General features: G+C 40.5%; 2 protein-coding genes across 4 annotated transcripts; one reads left to right on the forward strand and one right to left on the reverse strand.

The window, feature by feature from the left end:
* The first annotated feature begins 1,653 nt into the window (after window positions 1–1,653).
* wfdc2 (WAP four-disulfide core domain 2) lies at window positions 1,654–5,058 on the forward strand. 3 transcript variants are annotated; one of them, XM_034537390.1, is made up of 4 exons: window positions 1,660–1,754; window positions 1,943–2,086; window positions 4,261–4,398; window positions 4,479–5,047. In XM_034537390.1, the coding sequence occupies exons 1-4, from the start codon at window positions 1,673–1,675 to the stop codon at window positions 4,610–4,612; spliced, it is 498 nt and encodes a 165-aa protein (XP_034393281.1). In that variant the 5' UTR covers window positions 1,660–1,672; the 3' UTR covers window positions 4,613–5,047. The 3 variants fall into 3 exon arrangements, 2 of the variants coding, with proteins under 2 accessions (XP_034393281.1, XP_034393280.1); XR_004609754.1 differs by lacking the exons at window positions 4,261–4,398; window positions 4,479–5,047 and adding an exon at window positions 2,179–2,522 and having other exon boundaries at window positions 1,654–1,754; XM_034537389.1 differs by lacking the exons at window positions 1,660–1,754; window positions 1,943–2,086 and adding an exon at window positions 3,660–3,789 and having other exon boundaries at window positions 4,479–5,058.
* Window positions 5,059–5,743: 685 nt separating this feature from the next.
* pigt (phosphatidylinositol glycan anchor biosynthesis, class T) lies at window positions 5,744–11,904 on the reverse strand. Its single transcript, XM_034537770.1, has 11 exons — window positions 11,489–11,904; window positions 10,905–11,082; window positions 10,621–10,748; window positions 10,061–10,161; window positions 9,685–9,859; window positions 9,451–9,548; window positions 8,952–9,108; window positions 8,455–8,655; window positions 7,520–7,685; window positions 7,272–7,355; window positions 5,744–7,147 (listed from the first exon to the last, which is right to left on the reverse strand). Exons 1-11 carry the CDS (start codon window positions 11,883–11,885, stop codon window positions 6,898–6,900), a joined length of 1,935 nt encoding a protein of 644 aa, XP_034393661.1. The 5' UTR covers window positions 11,886–11,904; the 3' UTR covers window positions 5,744–6,897.
* Between the last annotated feature and the right edge of the window lie 919 nt (window positions 11,905–12,823).

The following is a 12,823-nucleotide window of genomic DNA, read 5'->3' on the forward strand; positions in this document are numbered from 1 at the left end:
ACTTTCTTTTTTTTAACTCAAACATACACATAATCAAAGTGATACTGAACCATTTATATTGTTAAGTAAATTCTGTTCAGCTGTAATCATGTTTCATTATATAACAACATATTTGACTTTAAGTAATAATGTAGCCTAGAGATTGGTGGAAGATTAAAAAAACCTTCTAACGCTGATGTGATCTTAAAGTAGAGACACCCACCAAGAGGTTATAAATGGCACTGCACTTTGTTGAACACTTGTTTCATTAGACAACATGGATAAAGACAAATGTACATGATATGATGCAATATGAATAACATAATCATTCAAAATAAAATGTACAATACAACATAAACACATCACACCACACAGCCCATTATGTCCACTTTAAACCAATTATATATTCCTATTCCTTAGACAGATTGCAGCCTGTGAAAACAACTGATTATCAAGTACTTGCCCAGTAAAGAGGACATAACTCAACAATTGAGTTGTTGATTATTGACCAACATACATTAAATACCTATATGATTACCCTATATCGACCAATCAGAAATGCAGAGCACTGAAAGCCACATCCCTAAAGTACAGGTGTACTTTAAGAGAGTATACTGCACCTTGACCATGGCCTTTTGGGAGGTCAATAATAGGGTGAAATGTTGAGGGTGTGTTTGTATATGGGTCACTTTGTCTGCTGGCTGGGGTGGTAAGTTAAATCAATGATTAATTAAGGTGTATGTAACCTTTTTGGTAATTTGAATGTTCAATAATGCTATCTATAATCATAAACCATAATGACACCATCCTTAATTTCAATGCTTTAATATATATTAATAATATATTATACTTTTTACTCCACAAGGCCCACATCAACTAAACAGCTTACAAATCACTTACAAAACGTACAAAACCATTTGTTGCATACACTTCACTAATACTACCTTATTTGTTTTCCAAATTTATCCTGTGGGCTTGACCCACACATGTCATGATGACACATTGTGCTTTGAGCTGGCACACCATGACACAGCACATTAAATTGAGTGCACCACCACATCTAAATCAGAAGATTGGTTAATGTATATAGAGTCCAGTCTGACGGCATAAAAAGCTTGGCCAGACATCTGAAATATAAAACATGCAAAGCTGCAGACTGTTTCATGAGGAAACATAAAGTAACTGTGCAGACTATCTCATTATTGTACCACTATCATGGCCAATGGATGCAGTGTGTTTTTGTCCTGCTCTTAAGGACAAAGTCTGATTTCATCGCCAGGGTAAAGAACATTCAAATTACAGCTGCTGGTTCAACAGAGGCAAGCAAGAATACAGGGAATGTTTTCTGGAGTTGTGCAGGTAATAAAACAAGAAAAGACAACCATTGCAGAAAGAATGAAAGAAAGACATGAGTCAAAACACATGAATGGCCTTGTGGTAGCCTGGCGACCTGTGCAGGGTGTACCCTAACCTCTCCCAATGTCAGCTGGGATCGCCCCCCCCTCTGAACAAGATAAGAAGTTACAGATGATGATGGATGGACAAATGGACAAAACATATAACGTGTAGAGATAGGAATGTAACCCTACAGGCACGAGGACCCCGCGTCCTGTGGCTGGGATGATCAGCCTGCAGGTTGTGTACAAGGATAAATGTCCAAACAGGAGAACGTTGTTGTAAGAAGGAAGTTAAAATGGAGCAACACTGGTCGACAGTTTGTGCACTGCTTCTAGCACTCAGTGCATTTGTGCACTATGGCGTAGCTTTTGCTGCACGTATGTTTGTTTTGTTGAATATATAATCTGCAAGTTCATTGTTTACTTCTGAAAAAAAAGTGCATGTTTTGTGTGTTTTATTCCACAACCATGTTTGGCAACCAGACACCTTCATGCATGTTCTCCAGCTGATCTGTCCCCTCTGATCCGATCTCCTCTTCTGCTGCACTGCCTCTTTCTCTTTGCAGAGAAGTCAGGAGTGTGTCCTGTCCCGGCGACTGGCTTCGGAGTCGGACTGTGTCATCATTTTTGCTTCAATGATATGGACTGCCCCGAAACTGAGAAGTGCTGCCACAACGGATGTGGATATGAGTGCAGGGCACCATACAAAGGTTAGATATGATCAACAGTGGCAAAATACTCCTAAAGTAAAGGTGGTTTATTTGATCAAATCGTCGTTTTTTTTTTTGTCTGGTCAGAGAAGCCGGGTCGCTGCCCTCCTATCAATGGGCCCACCACATGTGACGAGGCTTGCGCTCAAGACTGGCAGTGTCCAGGAACGCAAAAGTGCTGCAAGACATGTGGCCATGGCTGCTATGAGCGCCAGTGAATGGACGACACAGAGACTTAGCTGCAACAGAAATGTATCATGTTCACTTTTTACAAATTTCAACTCCATGGTAGCACACTTTGGTACAATATTTGAGCATTGGTTTGCACAAAGTTGGATTCTTTTGGGGAGAAAGTAAATTGTTGTTAAGATGCCATTTTATGTGCCTGTGTCTTATGTGTTTTTCAACCAATAAACATGTTTCCAAAACCTGTCAATGTGTTATCAGCTTGCTGTTTATAAGAAGAGAAGAGAGCGATAAACGGTCGAGGTCTCAGGAACAATAACGGTAAGCCTTTGAATGTTCCATTTAATTTGCATTTCGGCCAAATATCTCTTATAATTCTTTATTCGACTTCCTCTCTTCAAAATGGCCAACATATTTGAAATACACGTGGAAAGAGCTAAAATAAGTACTTTTACATTAACCTTCACGATGAGTAGTGCACAGTGTGATGCAGATAGAGTAACAATGTAAGTTGAGTGTCTTTGCTATTCATGGTGGATCGTAAAAAGAACATTATTAAGACACTAACAGTGTTTCTTTTGTAAGTGTCAGTGATAACATAACTAAACAAACTTCCATTTAACAACTTTCATGTAACTCCTGATTCTGCCAATAGATGGCAACACAGGGTGAGACATCTCTCCATGTCAGATACATAACGGTATTAGGATACTATCTTTGATTGTTATATCGTGTATTTCAAGTGACCTCTCGCATAAAAAGGACAACTGACGGCACAATAAATAAGGTGACAGAGACAAAAACAATATATGAAATGCTGGTAAAGTGCAGCCAAGTTAAATGTAACAACACAAAGTTCTAATTGTAAAATACCTTTAATAGAAAGTCTCAATTGAAGTTCAGATACATGACAACTACAGCCAATAATATATTCATTACATTATCAACATAATCTACTATTGTGCTCAAGAATATGATGTAATCCTGTTATATAAAACCTGAATTGTCTCCACAACCCTTGAAATGAGGCTATAGTCAAACTTTAGGTATGAATGTGTGCAGCGTTTAATGCGTCCAGAGAATATTCTATGACAAAATTATTTTCAGCCAAAAAATGTCTATTTGGCACAAGACAACTTTCCAAACTACAAACTATGACATAAACATCAGTTCTAAAAAAAGGTAAAACACACATTAAGTCCTAGACAAAGTCGATTTGAAGCAACTGATTGGGGGAAGGGTGTCTGCTGTCAAATCTCATCAAAAAGCTAGACAACTAAAGTGCAAAGATAGGAATGTAACTCTACAGGCACAAGGACCCCGCGTCCTGTGGCTGGGATGCTCAGCCTGCAGGTTGTGTACAAGGATAAATGTCCAAACAGGGGGGGGAAATTCTTGGGAGAAGGAAGTTAAAATGGAGCAACACTGGTCGACAGTTTGTGCACTGCTTCTAGCACTCAGTGCATTTGTGCACTATGACGTAGCTTTTGCTGCAGAAGTTGATGGTAACTCAACAGGTACGTTTGTTTTGTTTAATGAATAATCTGCAAGTGCTTGTGTGTTTTATTTCACAAGTTTGGCAACAAGACACATTCATGCATGTTCTCCAGCTGATCTCATGTGATGCGATCTTCTCTTCTGCTTCACTGCCTCTTTCTCTGAGTGATTCTTCTAAAACCAGGCCACTGCCCACGTAGCCTTAATGTTGTCCCATCACATAAGAGGTGTCTGTGTGTGTGTGTGTGTGTGTGTGAGTGTGTGAGAGATAAAGACTGTCCTGCTGACCAAAAAAGGACTGTGGAGCGGTCTGTGTCCCTCCTGTTTTTAGTACGAGCCACAATGTTTGACTTTTGCTCAAGTGTGCAGCGGTTAAATCTTTGTTTTAATCTTCTCGGTGACTGAGCTGACATCAAGAATCAAGCATTTACAGTATTTCAAATTTCTGTTAAAGCTCTCTTTGCATGTATTCATTTTTATTTCCCCTTCAGCCAAGCCAGGAGTGTGTCCTAGCAGACTCTGGGGCTTCGGAAAGTGTGCTGAATTTTGCACCAATGACACTGACTGCCCCAAAGATGAGAAGTGCTGCCACAATGGATGTGGGCATGAGTGCATGGCACCACACACAGGTTGGATATGATGAAAAGTGGCAAAATACTGCTCAAGTATGGTGTTTGTTTGATCAAATAATGTGCCTTTGTCTTGTCAGTGAAGCCGGGCCGCTGCGCCCTTCCCCAGGGAACCCGCATCTGTGCCGAGTACTGCTATCATGACGGGCAGTGTCCAGGAGAGCAGAAGTGCTGCAAGACATCCTGTGGCCATGCCTGCAGTGAGCCCTGCTGACTGGACGGCACAGAGACTTAGCTGCAACAGAAATGTATCATGTTCACAACTCCATGGTAAAACACTTTGGGTAGAATATTTGAGCACTGGATGCCATTTTATGTGCCTGTACTTTAAGTATGTACACAAATCAAATAGTGTTCTGCTCTAAATGCGGAAGAGCAAAAGCCTATAGAATAACCTGCAAGAGGAAAATAATATCCATAATATTCATACATCGTCTTTAAAAAGGCCGACAGTATGTTTGTGTTTTTCTTGATTAGTTTACAACTTGATTGATCTTACTTTGATGTCAATGACACTTAGTCAGTATTTCTGTAAGAGTATTGATATTGTATCTTCTAGTATATTCTAAATGAATGAAAATGTACTTTACATTACATATCAGTTTTTTGTAGGTGTGGAGCAATTTTGTATTTCAACTAATAAACATGTTTCCAGAAGCTAGAAATGTCTTATCACCTTGCTGTTTATAAGGTCGCTTTTATGGGCTTTTTAGGTGAGAGCTTGGCTGAAAAAAACAGTGATGAAATGTGCCAAGAAAGGAAAATGCTCACTGGCAGAAAACCAGACTATTTCAAGAGGTGGACAAGAACCCCTGTTGCACCACAACCTCACAAATCTTCAAATGCAGCTCAAATAAATTTTTGGGGAATTATTTTTTACTGTGTCACTGAGAGCTGTGACGGGCCACTTATCATTGAAGATGTGCATCCTATTATTGTGTGTGTATACATATATATATATACACGTTACCTGTATATATTCAACATATTTGTTTATACCTTGTTATAAACTGTTGACTCATCGTGCAACAGATATCTATATACATTTTTTTTTAAATCTCTTGCACGATGAGTAACCCACAGTTTGCAGCTGACAAGGTATGAAGAAATATGCGGAAAGCTGCTTTTTCTTTTCTTTTTTGTTCCACGCTGTTGCCAGACGTGCAGGGTTGATATTTGCTGACCGGCCAAACACAGAGACGTCTGTGTTTGTTTTCTGTGAGTCTGCCAGAAATGGGGCCAAGTTTGTTTCCACAAAAATGTGGGAACCCAGTGGGAAGTAATACAGCTCTGGTGCAGTTTAGAGCAATGCACCTTCTTACACAGCAGAGATTTGAATAAAATGACAGAAAGATGATAAGAGTTTATTTTAAAAAGAACACTAGTTATGACACACACACACACACACAGCAAGTGACGGGCAATGGACTTCTAAGCAGACAAATGCAAAAGAAAAAGTAAACAGTTTAACATACAAATGCACGGTAGTATATAATGGTAGGGTAAAATAATGTCCACAATGACAGACTTCTATTCGCTATAAGACACTATGAACCTGCATTGAACAGATGAGTGAATTAGTTATAAAACCCACCCAACTACAGGCAATTACTTATGAAGAGATCGGCAGACAATCGTATTTAACATTCAAGCATGCATCCAACATCCAGCAAGTGCTAAATAAATGTTTGGTAAGAGGGCTGTGCATTTCCTATAGGACAAATAATGCTATTTCTCAAAACAAAAACAAAAATATGGATTTGGTACCTTTAGTATTTTTTGTGGCCATTTCTTCTTTTCTCATATATTATACTATAAAACATGTCAGATAAGACAAATTAATGCTAACTATTAAATATAAAAAGGACATATAGTGAGACTTTGATGCTGTGTACAATTCCAGTTCAACAAAAGAACGTTTGACGGTCATACCCAAAATGACATTCGGACTGAGTAACGCTGACTTAAAAAGTTATTTTATTTGAATCTTTCCTAGAAGGGGGATAGCAATCAACAGGTCAGAAACGCAGTACGATAACAAAAGGCTTCTTCTTTGTGTAAGGCCATTAGTCTCGTATTTGTAGATACATAATTTTAGCACACATAGGAACAAAATGTCTAAGACATTGTTGCTACATTATGACATAGTGGAGTTATGGCTTCACACATCCCAACAAAAAAAACAAACACTGATGCAGTTGCCATAGCAGCACACCGCACAGCGTTGGTTGCTTGTAAAACAATAACAAAGCTCTTGCTTCCCATCCACAGAGCAATGTCTGTTGTTCTCTTTAAGCAGGAAATTACCCTGAATACATTTATGTTCAAAATTCTTATTCGTCTTCTTCCATTTGAAAAGCAAACCTTCGAGTTGACCATTAAAAAAAACATTCAAACCAGTGCTTGACTCAGTTCTTCCCTGAATATCACATGTTGGCCAGTGGTTTCACCAGAAGGAAAACTTCCTCCCTAAAAGTAGAGCCAGTTGGCATCTATGTTTCAGAGTGGCGGCACGCCCCTCATCTTGCGGATGATGTTGGCTATCCGCTTGGCCAATCCTGGACTGGGCTCTTCTATCTGGAAGCTCCGGGTCAGTAGGTTGTAGAGGGAGCCGTAGCCCACAGCCACCACAGTGCAGGTCAGGCAGATGACATTATAAGGCATGCTGAAGTCTGGGGTTGGCAGGTTGACCAGCAGAGGCTCTGTGTAGACGCGCATAAAGTAGCTGGACTCCTCTTTACAGGGAAAACTGGAAGGAGAAAGAACATTTGATCATTCGATTTTAATGCGTTTCTCTATAGGAACTCAAACAACACATGAATGAGGAGCAACAACAGGCATTTTCCTCAAAAAACAAACAACTATATACTTACAAGCTGCTGAAAAGAGGCTGTTCCCGAGTGCTGTTTGTATCCATTGCGACAATGCTTGGTACCAAAGAGCTGATTACTGAAGACCTGAATGTTGCAGAAACAGAACAATAAATACAAACCATCACCTCTGACACTGTTCAAAGTCAGACGATTTGTGAGGGGACAAGAGAAGCAACATCAGTGCTGCTTCTTCTTCTTTCAGCGACCTCTGTAAACCGGCTTTGAGAACAACTCTAAATGCTGCATACCCGACATAGAAGCCGTGGTTGGGATCAGGTGTGTATTCAGTCCACTTAAGCAGAGCCCTCTCAAACTGCACTGTGACCTCTGTGACCGAGTTGGGAGGAAGCTGGACCAACATCTCCAGCAGGTGGGGCCTCACGCGGTCCTTAGACGGCTGGTAGTGGATGTAGCCTGACGGAGAAAGAAAAACATGAGGGACCATTGACACACTATTCTAATGTTTATCCATAGCCCTTTGTAGCATACTCTGGCAATTATCATTATATATATATATATATATATATATATATATATATATATATATATATATATATATATATATATATATACACATATACATATACATATACATATACATACACATACACACACATATACTCAGCTAAATAATATTATATATACAAAAGAATATGACTCAAGTTCTCCTCCTTCTGGTAAAAAGATGCACTTGCATGAAACAATGTTTCCTGTAAGCAAACCAAGACTATCACATATCATGAGATTGTTGATGGCATTGTTAAAATAAATAGCCACGCTTCTGTTGTTTACTGTCACAGTAACGCCAACTAACGTGTTGTGAGTGTAAGATGTTTGAAAAAACATTTGATCCCCTTGAAATTTTAAAGGGGAATTGAGAGTTTTTGTGCATTAACTATACTGTGTATGTACAGCAAAGGTAGCATCTAAAACTAACTTTTTGGGTGGTTAATGTACACAAAAATGTTACATTGTCTAATCTGATGTATGCTCTTCGTAAAAGGTGGATCTGATTTATATAATCTTATAATGCAACGAGTTGTGAGTGGCTTTCATTCATTTATCGATTAAAGACAAACTGTTCCAGCATTTGGCACATTTGGCATTGTTAATTACAATCAAGATCCTGATAGCAATTTGGTGTGCACACAGATCCTTCTCAGCTTGCTAAAAAGGGACTCACTGGGCTTGTTGTCCTTTCCCTTGCTGGTGACGGTGAGGGTGTGGATGTAGAGACGGAGGTACCAAGGCACAGAGTCCAGCAGCAGCACAGGGAAAGACCTGTAGGGGTGGTTGTTGTACATCAGCGTGTGAATCTCTCCCGTCTGCAGCCCGTAACCAGCCACATAGCGCTCAGCGTGGAGCAGCGGACGCAGCATGTCTCCTGCAGGCAGGAATTATGAGACAAGGAGATTGCAATAAAAACATTGTACTACTGTTTAAATTGGAAAATCAGCAGAAAATATGATTTATGACTTCATTTCATTGGAAAATCAAGTCAGTTTCTCTAGTTGACTTTGTCAAAAACCTAATAAACAAGTTTCCCTCGTTTTTTACAAAACGCAACAATCTCTGAGTATTTTATGAACTCCTTTATAGTACTTCTTGTTGCAGTGAATAATTATCCTACTGTATGTCCAGCCTCTTACACAAAGCTATGTGTCATGCGCTGTCACTCACCCTCACTGGATTTCCAGCGGATCAGCAGGTTAAGCGAGCGCACAGTGCCAAAGGTGATTTGTTGGGTCAGATCGTAGACGGAGAAGGTTCGCCTGTCCCCCAGCACCATAGCCTGGCTCAGCAAGTGAGTGGCTGGGCTCACCTCAAACTGTTCGCCCTGCAAAAATCACAGAAATTTATCTTGTGTTGTACTTCTCTATACATATCCTTGGGCTCTGACAAATAGTTTGAACGCATTTGCTTCCTCATTAAACACTTACAAAGTCGTAAAGCTTAAATCCTGTTTCCATGTTTAGTTGCTAGCTTTGTTGCAGCATATGTTGGCCAGCTCATAAATAAACAGCTCCATAGCGTTACTCCAAAAAGGGACCCTTTTAATATCTCTTCCTTTGTACTGCGTTGACAGTTCAGTAAAACTAATCCTCTTCTGCAAAGTTTATATTTAGGGAAATAACTTATCATTTAAAGTAGATGATAGCATATTCTGTGGGAGTCAAACCTGAGGGTCGTCTGTGATGTCGATGTAGATTTTACTGGAGGAGGCCAGTGGACAAGCTTCCGTCAGGGTCCGAGAGAACATCTTAAAAAGAGACCACTCTGAGGGAACAAACAGCTGAAGTTAACTTAGGCCAGGGTATCATCTTTCTTTTTTGTTCTACCACCAAACAAAACATACCTCAGGAACTATACACTTAAATGTGGGATTGTGCAGGAAGAATGTGCTTCTGCTCACCCAGTTTGCCCTGTCCAGGGGTGTGCAGGTCAAAAACCACATTCAGCGTCTGTCTCAGCTCCCAGGAGGTAGTTTTGCACTGCCAGTCCTGACACACAGGTCTGATGTGCACTGCCTGGGAATGAAAACTGCTGTGGAAGAGTTTCTCCGACTTCAACAGGACAGCGAGACCAGCCTACAACATGGCCACGTAAAAGGAGCAGAAGAAGAAAGTGAATGAAAGTATGATACTGAGAATTTCGACCTCATATGAGGTGTTCCAGACATAAGGTCCTGGATGTCCATATGTGCATTATACAATAGGAGCACACATGTATTGGTGTTTACTTTAGAAAGACAGAAATAAAGACAAACACACACTCACACTCACACTCACCTTGGACCCACATGGCAAGAGTTTCTTCCAGGGTGTCAAATTCTCAGTGCAAACAATCTCTCGTGGGAGGGTGGCATAGCGAAGGAAGCGGTGGTCCGTCACTACAAGATCAACACAAAAAACATGCATTTTGGACAGAATTTCTATCAGAATTAATATAATATTTCTGGAAGGTTGGTAGGGTCATTGATTTCAACTCAGATGTGAATGTTTTTACAACAATGGCAGTGTTCTTGAACAGTCCTCATAAATGTAATTACAAAGACCTGAATATGAGAGACTTATTTTTATTTTTTAAGTTGCCATTTCCTATATGGATGGAATGAGATCCGTTGGATATAAAAATGTTGACGTAGTGTCATAATTCACATGAAGGTTAACCATAATGTTGATGTGGCACTTACTTGATTGACAAGAAAATAAAACAATGGCATTTTGTATTAAAAAAGCTTGCCGACCACTGATTTAAGGTGTCTAATCACAGCATTAGGTCAAATTCAGGCTCATCGCTAGAAAGCTTGACAGAATACAAAGGGGAGATAAAAGAAGGCTCTCTGTACCGTTGCCTATTCCCAGCGGTTTGAAAGACGCACTGGGCTGAACCGTGTTGGTGGAGTCAATGAAGTTGAGTGAAGCGCAGAAGATTCCAGACAAAACATTAGTCAGCTCCTTCCATGTGCCATCGACACTAAAAAAAACAAAAACAGGAAGGTTGAAATGACTGACAAAGCACATACTAGGATTTCAGAAAAAAAACATGCTTGTTGTAGGATGAACTTTTCTCTTATAAATCCACATATACAGGATATGTATTCCACCTCTGATGCTCTACAGCCACACTCACTCTGTCACAGAGTCCTGGAACCAGACCCACAGTTCAGCCCCAGGAGGGGACGGAAGAAAGGGCTGCCCCCACTGCATGGTCCTCCAGTAGCCCTGCGTGAAGGAGATGTGCAGCTCTCGCACTGAGAACTTGGAGATGACCTGACCCAGAGACTTGGGAAACAGCCGATAGTGGGACACTAAGAGACATTAAATAACATTATGGAGTTTAGGATTACGGTGAGCAGGGTGGATAGTACTCATCAATGAACCATCACACATCATCAAAAACGGGGGTCGGGGGTACTAGATATTGTAATGTCAATAAGAGGAGTATGCTGTTTTAGAAGGTATGCTAATATGTTCACTGTCCTCATCAGGTGCATTAAAGAACCACTTATAAACCTGGATATTGAACGCCAAACGCTTCACGGCTGTCACAAGCTCCATATTTACTTTACACTGATTTAACCACCGTCTTTTAAATGGAGGATATGATTATTTCCAACTGTAATTTCTTACCATAAGAGGGGGAACAAAACAAGTCCATTTCTGACCCAAAATGAGTAATGTGCTTATTAACCGAGAACAGACGACGCAGCTAACCTTTGTTTCCTCTCATGAAGTCAGTCTCCCACAGGGTGCGGAACTGGAAGCTGGCGTAAATATCTCCTGAGTGAAGCGGTCTGATGACCAGTTCCTCCTGAAAATCGTCTTTTGGCTGCGGCACCGAGGACTGGACCACGGTTTCGGGGGCAGAAGTGTCCTCTTTGTCGGCTGTCGCCTCTTCAACCACCGTTTCTTCCCACCGCCTCTCCTCCTCGACAGCAGGCTCCTCGGCCGCAGCTCCTTCCTCTGTTTCTGTGACTGTTTGTAGATTATCGACCGCAGTGGCATGATGATCACCAGTTAGTGTCGCTTTTTCACTGTCTGCGACGATAAACACCAACAAACTACAAATAATAAGCAGCAGAGCCGAGAGGCTGCACCTGTGGGCTGCCATCTTTCTCCTACAGTGGGGATTCACTTCCGCATTAACGCGTCATTCGTGGAACCAGCCAATGGGCTGCTTCTATATGTGCTCCTGTGGCACTGATGTGAACCTTCTTTGTTTTAGGCAAAGATAGCGTTATTTCTATGATAATATACGAGTAAATACTGATATAGAAGCTTTATCTGTTTTATTTCAAACAATTATTAAGTATTTTTTTAGGTGGAAAATAAAATAACTTTTTTTTAAATTAGATGTTGTTTATATACATTGGGCCTAGAAGAATGTACTTGCTGCATTTTTTTATGTGATAAATGTGTATTATGAAATTGCATTGTGTTGTATTATAAACATGAATACACCGATTGGTGCATTATTCCTATGCTTTGTAGAGACATGGAGGAACATTTTAAACCAATACGAAAATTACAAATACAAATAATTATAATGCCCATAAGAGTACAGAAAATATACATCATCAGTCGACCAATATCGTATGTCCATTTGGGCATTCTAACTAACCAATGGCCGGCAATGTATTCACGAGTATGGCCTTTAAATGATCTGGTATTGCATACCGTTACCACGGTTGCTTAAATACCTAAAAAAAACCAAACGACGTGGGTTGGTTGGGTTTTGGGGCTGGGGTAAAAGGATGATCTGTCGCTCATAGACTGTCATCATAAAATACATATACATATTAATTATAAGCTCCAAAAAATGTGTCAACGTATGCAGCATGCTACTAGATGTTTTGGATATTTTGTCGTGTTGCTGGACAGGGACGGGCATCATCAGGGGCTTATCACCCCTCCCACATCCATACACATCATCGCGCACACAGCCCAGACACACACACACACACACACACACACACACACACACACACACACACACACACGCACACACACACACGCACGCACACACACACACGCGCACACATACACGCA

Source organism: Cyclopterus lumpus, chromosome 7, assembly GCF_009769545.1.
Source record: "Cyclopterus lumpus isolate fCycLum1 chromosome 7, fCycLum1.pri, whole genome shotgun sequence".
In the NCBI taxonomy this organism is placed as follows: Eukaryota; Metazoa; Chordata; class Actinopteri; order Perciformes; family Cyclopteridae; genus Cyclopterus; species Cyclopterus lumpus.